Raw genomic sequence first — 10355 nt, 5'->3', positions numbered from 1 at the left:
ATGTTGCAATATAAAACCATATAGTTACATAGAAGGTTATCTACGTGTATTTTAATATAAAAGTAATGAATAGATGTAAATATTTTAATTATAATACATAAGATATTTTAACGTAGTTGATTAAGATTGACACAAAGAAGTCATAAATGTTCTGTCGTCACAATAAATGATCTGTTGTCATAGAGACGATGTGTTGCAGTGTGTGTTCTATATTTAAATTATTTGTCTCTCATTGGCCAAGCGAATGGAATGTTTGACGTCACCGAACATATAAAAGGCTTGCCCTGACGTGTTCCCTTCACACACTAGTGATTCTCTAAGCGAAAGCTATTGACCACTACTACTCTCCTGACTTAACAGTCATCTATTTCAAAGCAGACCAAACGATTACCACAAGTCTTTCAACATCATGGCTGAGTCGAAGAAGGATATCGAGACCAGCGAGGGTGGTACTCTGCGAAGGCAGAATTCTGCCCCAGGGTCTCTGGTAACCTCCCCTCAGCGGGAATTTAACTATGCAGGTCAGTAAATATTATTTACGCCCTTTCTCCATCCGAAGGTTGCAGCTAACGAAGGTCGCATATGCAGGCTGCTCATGTCTGGTTTATTTAAGTTAACTGAGCATTGCATTCGAAAGTCGTAAACATATTACAACAATTTACGATTAACTGAAAATAATAGCCAACCTTATAATTGTTAATATTCTGCAAAAAGACGGTTTAGATGACGTATGTGTTATGTATGAACAACACGGACAACATGTGAGCTCAACCAAGCGGAAACTTTACTCTTCTTTTTTTTGTCAAGTACACCCTACTGAAAAATCCAGCTAAGACCAGCATAAGTTTTAGCTGGTCCCCAGCTTGGTTTTAGCTGGTTTTGCTGGAGAAGGAAGCTGGTTTTGCTGGTGTAGCAAGCTGGTCTAGGTGTGTTTTTGGTCACATTTTAAGCTGGTCTAGCTGGACTTAGCTGGTCATGCTGGAATACCAGCTGGCCCACCAGGATGACCAGCTTTGTCAGGCTGGGAGGACCAGCATAAACCACCTTAAACCAGCTAAAACCAGCTACCAGCTTATGCTGGTTTTAGCTGGATTTTTCAGTAGGGCAGCATCATACTTAAGGTGTCAAGCGCCATCTAGGGGTTGCAACATACAACACATAATATATGACAGTATGCAGCCAAATGCGACCTCCGAAGGATAACTACCTTGAACTCATTAACCTTCTGATCCGCATGGTCACATAATAGTCAAGTTTTGGGTTTGTCAGCTCATTCGGTAGAGAAACCCCAAATGCAAAAATATACATGATTTCAAATCATGTATATTTTTAAGTTCAGTAGCTTTACTTTGCGCTACACAGACGAACGTTGCTATTTGCCTGCATTGTTGGTGGAATTAAAGACTTTTATACGTAATGTTATGCATGAGGCGTTTTTTTTTATGTAGTTGATTTAATATGAACTGTGTCTATTTCAAATCATATGGCAGAGGTGAGGTAATAACTTTTCCAAGTTTAGAAACCGACATTACATACAGCATTACTGAATGCGAATTAATTATTCGACACATTACTTAAGTTATTAATTAAATATTGCTCTCTAAATTATGAAATCAGGGTCATAATAAGGTAAACTTTACATTTTTATAATGTTACGCGTTCGTTATTTTGTCAGATTTTTTTTGTTATGAACAAAGCAGTGTGTGATTTATCTTTGGACTCGTCGCGCGCGTGCTTTTGTCTGGTGCGGTTTCTGTCAAACGCAATAACTGACGATATTGCCAAACATATTTATTTGTCAAAGTGCTTCCGTGATGTTCTCGTCAATGTATTGTTTGACGTCACCGGAGTTTTGGTTTAGGTGAATGGCTATTTTGAAAGGAGGGGGGCACGGTGCAAAAATACCCCGAAATGCGCGACCTGTTTTTTTTACTGCTAATTTGCACGACGCCTCATTTTGTCTCACCATACATTCAGTTCATTCTTTAATGGGTCTACGTAGCCCAAACACACTTTAATAAATCTCACTCATAACCTCGAAAAGAGGACTGACTGACTTTCTTCTTTTATCACACTACACGTTCATCTAACTTACGAAGCTTGAGTGCCATCTAGTGGTGCATTAATGTAAGGACATTACAGCGTGTAAATCAATCCTAACTATAGTTAGCTGCTGCTGACCTAAGATCAGCATAGGAAATGTATATGGCTAATTTCAGGGACATCTATATTTTGCTCATATTCTGTACCTTTTGTTGTAAATGGAGTCTTTTAAACGATCTTATGCCTAGAATTAGGGAAGGAGGTTTGCATGATTCTTTGGTTCATAACTATTGTGAAAGTTTGATCAATTGTGCATAATGACATTCAATAAATGCATACAGAGTTACAAGACCATCACTACTTCCGGTTCATGGTGACTTTCAAGGGCACTACATTGTGTTTATCCGGGCCTGCTAATAAGAACACAAAAATCATTCATAGTGATCAGGACACTGGGTTTAAAGTGACAGCACATTGTTTTAGGTCCGTTAAATGGAGGCTTGTAACTATTAGCAGATAAACGCTATGCTAACTTGTTTTTAACGTGTTCTGATGTTATAAACACTCATTTGTCAGCTTCCTGCAGCCTCGCGCCCTTTCCACTTCTGTCATGTGCATTAAAAAAAGTGCCAGTTATAAAATTCTTCAACTATTTATCCACAATGTGAAAATACCATGTTAACTGTTAATGTGTTTTTTTATGTCTGATCTGTCCAGAGGTTAGAAAGATAATGCTAACAATAGCTGACGTGGTCGAGAAGATCGTCAGTAAAATGCCAGCCGGACAAAGGCCCAATAAATACTCGGGTGATGAGGCACTTGTGGCCACTCCACAGAGCTTGAGAGATACGGTGGCGGACCATGATGGTCAGTCAGCACATCATTATTATGAAACCTCAAATTTAATGAAAAACATTTGACACATTAACTTATTATATAGATAGTAAAACATACATGAAGTTACTGTGTACTTGTCTTGGGTCTAGCATAGCATGAGGGCGGTGTTTAGTATTTTTGGTGTTTAAATTTGTATGTATTATGCAATTATGTGTTTCAAGTGAAGTTTTTAAATTAAATTAAATATGGTTCACATAGTTTATTAAATTAATAACAGTGATGTATAAAAAACATTGTTTGTGTGTATGCATCAGTAGCGGGCGGTGACTTCTCTTCCGAGGGGCACAAATTCGAAATATGTGTTTGGAGTGTTGTGTGTTGCTCGTCATGTCAAAATTTGTGTTTGTTGCGTCATGTAAACCTATGTGCATCATGCGTCATTTCAAAATACGTGCTTGCTGCACATGCGTCAAAAGGGTTTATGACAAAGAGACGCTTACGTTCACAAAGTACTTGCAAGACACCAACTTAAAACTAAACTCTGATTACAAATGAGATTAATCGAGTATCTGGCAAACGCCTTTGAAGCGTCTGCAGCAGACAAGTATTTTGACATGACGCCTGATGCACATAGGTTCACATGGCGTGCCGAACACATGACGGACTAAATACATGTTCGCATTGTTCGCCCTCGAAAAAGAAGTCACTGGCTACTACTGGTACACATACATGTCTTATGTGATACATTTTTGTTATTACTATTATTACAATGTTTGTGAAAATACCACAGTATTAAGTTTATAATGTCTTTTTTTGTCTGTTCTGTCCAGCTCGTAGACAGAATGACATGTCTACAGCTCAGGGGCAAGAAGGAACAAGCTGCGGGGAACGAGACTCACAACGGAGGTTGTGCGTCTCGGCACCCGCAGTTCTTGAAACTAGGTTTGTCCTTCCGGGGGCAATTGATGACGAAGAGTGGGTCCCTGCAGGTCAGTTTGTTACACCAGTGGTTCTCAAGGTTATGCCTGGAGGCCCACTGCTCTGCACATTTTGTTTGTCTCCCTTATTTAACACACATGATTCAAATCATCGGCTCATTAGTAGAGATTTCAATGAACTGAACTGATGATAGAGACATACAAAATGTTCTGAGCAGTGGGCCTTGAGGAACGGACTTGAGAGCCACTGTGTTACATTATTATAATGACACATAAAAAAAAAAAAATATATATATATATATATATATATATACACACATTATAAAACCTATTACATAAAAATATCATATATGTTTATGTTACATGAGTGTTATTCCACAGTTTATTCTTATTGAAAAATGTGGAAAAATTTGTGTTGTAAAATGATATATATACCCACACAGCAAAAGGACTCTGTGTCGGCGTCCACTTGCGCGCATGTGACGGATCCGCAATGAAGGCGGATCGCGGACCCGCCGTTGCCTCGTGCTGCATCCGCTCCGCATTCGTGGCGCAAATTCATATCCGCCGCGGACCCGCAACTGACTCATTAAAAGTCTGACTCGAGCTCCGGGACGGATCCGCCCCGGAGCTTATTGCTATCAGGACCGGGTCCGTTTTGGACCCGTTTATCACACTTTCAAATTCAAAATCCCTTCTGTTCTTACTGTAGGATAAAATAGGATAAACTAAACTAAAGGATAAAACCAAAACTATCACTAGGCCTCAGGGGTGAAAATTTCATCTAAATGTTGGGGGGGACAATAAACATAAAATTTTTCAAGAACAATTTTTGAAGGGGACACCAATAATACAGGCAAAATTATACTTGCAAGGAAATGTGATAGAAAACGTTTCTCTTTCTCTATGAACGGACACAAATGTAATTTTAATACACATGAATGCAGAGGTGAAAAGAGTAATAAAATATTCGACTTAAGTAAAAGTAAAGTTAATGGTCTAAAAATCTACTCAAGTAAAAAGTAAGTCATTTTAAAGTGACTTTTTTACAGCGGGGAGAGGTTTCTAGTATAGTTCAAAAAGGAAGGATATATATATATATATATCTCAAACTATGTTTTTAATTGTTAACATCTTTACAATTAGAGTGCAATAATAAAAAGTTAATAAAATAAAAAGCTTTTTTATAACTAAGAAACATTTATGGAATTTTTAATGATTTTTACAGGTGAGTTATGCACTTTTGAAGCAAAAATAATCAGCAGCTAGTAAATACAATCATTATAGTAAGGTTGTAATTAATGTATTGCTGGTAACATACATTATGTTATTAAACTCTATACATAAATGAGCATATAATGAGATGAGTGCCATGGCTATACACTCCTTTACACGTTTATTGTATTCTAGTTTCCCAGACCTGTGTACCTGATGTCTTTCAATCTCTCTCTCTCGCTCTCTCTCTCTGCAATGTCTAATGACATGCGCATTCTCGAGGACGTTCTTAAGTTGTTTGACTTGACGCGAAGCTGCTAGACCTCGGAAGATAATGCGCATGTATTAAAAACGCGACATGCAAATTAGCGGTTAAAACCCGGTCGGCAATTCTCAAACTCCGTACTCAAGAGCATGAACCCTACCTGGATGAAACAATCGCTTTGCGTCAATGGCCAGGGGTTTCTTTCATAAGAATTGAATTGAGGGTCTGCATTAGCCCGCGCCTGTCTCGTCCCTCTCCATGGTTCTTTTTGCGCATTCCGCCGCCCATAAATCAATCATCCGTGGCGAGTCTTTATCACCTTACTTTTTTATTTATTTTTACTCAGTAACGGATATGATTTAACATGTTGCGAAGTAGTCTTCAATACTTTAAACTTACTTAAGTAAAAGTAAAGTACAGATTTTAAAAACTACTCAAAGTAAAAGTACACAAAAAAACCTCAGTTACACCAAGGTGAGTAAATGTAATTTGTTACTTTCACCTCTGCATGAATGCATAAAAATGTTTTCTTTATCGTTTATCTGCTTCTGTTCTCAGAAAACGAAATATGTTCATGTTTATATGTCAAAATAGTCCAGTTTTAAAACATATGAGGATAAACTGATAAGTGATGGGAAATGTTGTATTCGCGTCGGCTCCGTACACTTCTCTACCACCGGACTGTGTGTCGGTGGTGAGGTAAAAGGGGCGCGGGCAGTGGACCAAACCACTGTGAGGCCAGGGAGGGGGAATCAAAATGTTTAAAACGTTTTTTTGTTGTTGCTCCGTTTGCATTTGTATTGTTTCACTTCTTACACAACTATTTTAAGTGTTATAAATCATTAAATTATTTTTAATACACATATTTTAATGATATTTTAGGGGGGACAACCCTCAGATATATAATATAAAGAATAAACTAACATGTACACACATGTAACATTAACATATATGACATTTTTATGTAATAGGTTTTATAATGTTTTTCACAATACCATAATAACTATACAGTAACAATGTGTTAGATTTTAGAGAAGTTTATAATGTCTTCTTTGTGTCCGATCTTTCCAGTTGTGTCTACACCTGCAGCGGCTTTAGATGAGGAAGAGAGAAGCTTACCAGGTCAGTGTATTACGTAAGGGATAATTGATGACGGGCCATTGAATTATAAGAAAATAATGCACACCAAGGTGGTAATGCGGCACGACGCAAAGCGGAGTGCCGTTACACCGCAGGTGTGCATTATTTTCAAATAATTCAAAGGACCGGAGTCAATTATTCCGCTTATACCACGGTTACCACATACATTGCTCTGGTGCCTATTTTTAAGACATTTGAAAAATTAGGTGTGCGGTTTACAGAAAAATAATCAACACCCATAGAACATTTCTCAGCCAATCAGAATGCAGCATTCGACAGACCCGTGGTATAAACCATTATAATGACACCCCAAATATGGAACTTTTTAATTTAACAAACAAACGTAAAATGAGAAAGAAAGAAAACAACTCAAAGGCAAAAATCTAACACGGGTTTCACATTATTTCTTAACTGTTTTCTAAGCAAGGTTTTCATTTAAGGTTTACAAATTTACATTCACCATTCTGGCACAAATCTCTTGTGTGGGCAGGACTTAACCATACTTTAATCCCATTGGCTAGTGAGATTTGAATTTACAGATCTCTGATCAGGAATAAGGGTGGGACAACAAATCGATATGCGGATTTATAATTGTCTGTCTTCGTGCGTTACAAGAATCCATATGGTGGCATCAAATATCGATATAATAAATTTAAAAACATGACTGTACATATATTTCCCAGTGTTATTACTTTATGGGTTTCCAAAAAACCCATATCGATCGGGCTCTAATCTGGTGGTAACATCTGTTGTTCATCTTTTCTATTTTTGTCTTTCAGAACCAAAACCAAAAAGCCGGAAGAGAATCCGTGCTTTCATGCGCAGAGCATGGCGGGCTATCCAAAAAGCCTGCTGTTGCTGCATAATTGAGGATAACGTGGAGCCATTTTGATCCTCATTTTGACCCGTATAGATGAAGCTGATGTCTATAAAGGTTCTGGTATTAAGCAAACGGGTTTTTAAGAACCACCCTATTGCCGGTCAGGTTCGTCATTCCTTGGATATATCAGCTATCCAAGAAGCAGCTGATCATATGGTCCATTCGACCATCGCCCATGAGCTCCGGCAGATCAGCTGATTTTAAGTCGGGTTTTTCTTACCTGCACCCAGCTCGTGATAAAACACTGGCAGTATAGTCCCTTCGGACTCGAGCCGGCGAGCTTGTTTTCCTTGGAAACATGCCCGTTCCAAGAAGAGGATGATCATAAATGTGGTCTATCGACCACGGGCGTCATGCTCAACCGGATCATGCTGATTAGTCAGTCAGGTTTGTGTAACCTGCACCCATCTCGTGAAAAACACTGGCAGTATAGTCCCTTCGGACTCGAGCCGGCGAGATTGTTTTCCTTGGAGAAATGCCTTTCCAAGAAGAGGATGATCTTAAATGTGGTCCTTTCGACTACGGGCGTCATGCTCAACCGGATCATGCTGATTAGTCAGTCAGGTTTGTGTAACCTGCACCCATCTCGTGATAAAACACTGGCAGTATAGTCCCTTCGGACTCGAGCCGGCGAGATTGTTTTCCTTGGAGAAATGCCTTTCCAAGAAGAGGATGATCATAAATGTGGTCTATCGACCACGGGCGTCATGCTCAACCGGATCATGCTGATTAGTCAGTCAGGTTTGTGTAACCTGCACCCAGCTCGTGAGAAACACAGGCAGTATAGTCCCTTCGGACTCGAGCCGGCGAGCTTGTGGAACCAGACTATTGCCAGTATGGTTCATCATCTTTGGATATAACAGCTTTCCAAGATGCAGCTGAATGGTCAGGTTCATCTAGCCTGCGGTCAAGCGATAGTGATCGTGAGTATAATGTTATTGTGTTCTGACCTTTATTGTCGGCTTTGTTTTTTCCCTTGTCAACAGTTTCTCTCCTTTTTTTTTAAATCTCTGTCCAGTTTTTGTAATACATGCATTTTAGGGGTGTCGCGATTCGTTTCTCGATTTTTACTTCTTTTTTTAAGACAAAAAATGCTGTGCCCTTTATTATTATTATTATAGTTTCACATTAACATGCACATTGTGTGCTTTTCCTCGCATGGGGGGCTTCACTACGTGAGAGAGCTTGTAGAGAGAAGATTCCTTCTTGCACGCACATGCACTTAATGCACGCGTCCTGGACTCCTAGCATCTGAAATAACCCAGCGCATCATAAGCAGCTGCGCTTCTCTCTGTCTCACGTGCACGCGATCTCGCATCTGTCTGAAGTCTAAACATAAACAAAAGTAGAAATCCTTAAGTATTTGTTCAGTTTTATGCGTTTCATGCGAGCTGAAGCAAACTATCGCCTCTCTCAATCTCATGCACGTGCAGAGAGCTGCGCTCTGTCCGAAGTCAGATCTTTAGGAAGTAATCCTGTTTATGATATGCATTTCAAGGAGTTGTAGCAATACATTATGATCTGCTCTTTATTGTCTGCTTTAATTTTCTCCCTTGTCGACTGTACTTTATTGTTTCAAATCTCTGCCCAAAACAATTCTTGTGTTCATTTTGTACTGATTGTTTTTCAGGAAAAATGCCATTGCTTTATGAAGTGGGAAGACAGATTGGAAGAGGTGCCTTTAGTAAAGTGGATGAGGGGACTCGCCAATCTGATGGCATGAAGGTAGAACCGCTCTTTATCAAATTGTTTTGCCAAACCTACATTATATATGACTTACATATGATTATTTCTCTCTTGTACGTCACCATCAAATATATTAAGAAGTCTGGCAAGGAAATCTTCACCAAAATATCCTCGAACCCGAGGACATTGAGACAAACAGACCCAGTTCCGGCCGCCGTGGAGGTCAACACACCACTGATCTACTGGGCGTCCTTAAACGTGATGCCCAGCCGATGCCTGACCAACGACCACCGGCGGAACCTGTTTAATCTCCTCATCCGTTTACATATATCTCCCAAGGGTTTTTCCCCTCCTAGGACTTTTTTCCCTCCTTGCAAAAAAATTCAGGAGGTTTTTCTCCTAGGGGGTTTTTTCAACCCGGGGAGTCAGCCGACATTGGCTTAACATAGCACCCTCTTCTATACGTTACATTATTAATACGCTCGCTTGTAAAGTTTATTCATAGCCGCTGTATTTTGCTACTTATATTGTCTCATATTTTTTTGCTTTAAAAGCATTACAATAAATTTGATGCCTTTTATTTTTAATATAATGCATATTTTTATTAAATATAATAAACACACATAAATATGAAAAGCAGTTGTTTTGTTCTTTTTATTATCAACTTAATCCAATAAAAAAATAAACATTTGTGACAAACAGTAAGAAAGTAAACTTTACCGTTTCACAGTACAATCCATAAAGCCACAAAGGTTTAGAGTTAATAACGAATAGTATTTGTGTCACTGTTCAAAATTGCACACTTATTTTGGTTTTCTTTATTGGGAACAGTGAACGGTTTCAGACACAGTCATTGATTTCATTGTAGGCTAGAAGATGCATTTGTCTTTCTGTGGAGTCGATATATCTTAAGCTTCTGTAGGCGCTGAAGCACGTTGGTACAAACACTTAACACGTGTGTGCCATTTAAAGGATTTGTCCACTTTCTTAAAAAAAATCAAGATAAATACTCAACCAATGTCGAGCTGGCGCGTTACACGGCTGGTGCAAGAGAAGAAGATGTGCTTTAAAAGTACATATTTTTTCATTTTTCTTGCCAAAAATGACAATAGTTTTGCTACATAAGACCCTTATGCCTCGTTTGGGATCTTTTAGAGCCCTTTGAATCTGTGTTGAAACTGAAATTTTAAACTGAATTTAAACAGTACACTGTTGGGGTCCAATAAAGTCCATTAAATTGAGAAAAATAAAAAAAAAAAGTAATTTCTTCTCGACTGAACACAGAAAACCCATTAACATTTTGGATGACATGGGGTGAGTAAATGATCTTTGTTGTTTTTTATTGAGTAAT

At 38.7% G+C, this 10355-nt stretch overlaps 1 protein-coding gene across 4 annotated transcripts; it reads left to right on the top strand.

Annotated features, from left to right (window-relative positions):
* The first annotated feature begins 290 nt into the window (after nt 1-290).
* LOC129417345 (uncharacterized) lies at nt 291-9634 on the top strand. Of its 4 annotated transcripts, none has more exons than XM_073869732.1 (6): nt 291-521; nt 2761-2910; nt 3711-3869; nt 6370-6420; nt 8949-9043; nt 9155-9634. In XM_073869732.1, exons 1-6 carry the CDS (start codon nt 410-412, stop codon nt 9446-9448), a joined length of 861 nt encoding a protein of 286 aa, XP_073725833.1. In that variant the 5' UTR covers nt 291-409; the 3' UTR covers nt 9449-9634. The 4 variants fall into 4 exon arrangements, with proteins under 4 accessions (XP_073725833.1, XP_055027942.2, XP_055027941.2 ...); XM_055171967.2 differs by having other exon boundaries at nt 9146-9632; XM_055171966.2 differs by having other exon boundaries at nt 9143-9628.
* The last annotated feature ends 721 nt before the right edge of the window (nt 9635-10355 follow it).

Source organism: Misgurnus anguillicaudatus, chromosome 7 (assembly GCF_027580225.2).
Source record: "Misgurnus anguillicaudatus chromosome 7, ASM2758022v2, whole genome shotgun sequence".
Taxonomy (NCBI): domain Eukaryota; kingdom Metazoa; phylum Chordata; class Actinopteri; order Cypriniformes; family Cobitidae; genus Misgurnus; species Misgurnus anguillicaudatus.
This window is presented reverse-complemented; position numbering and strand designations above follow the sequence as displayed.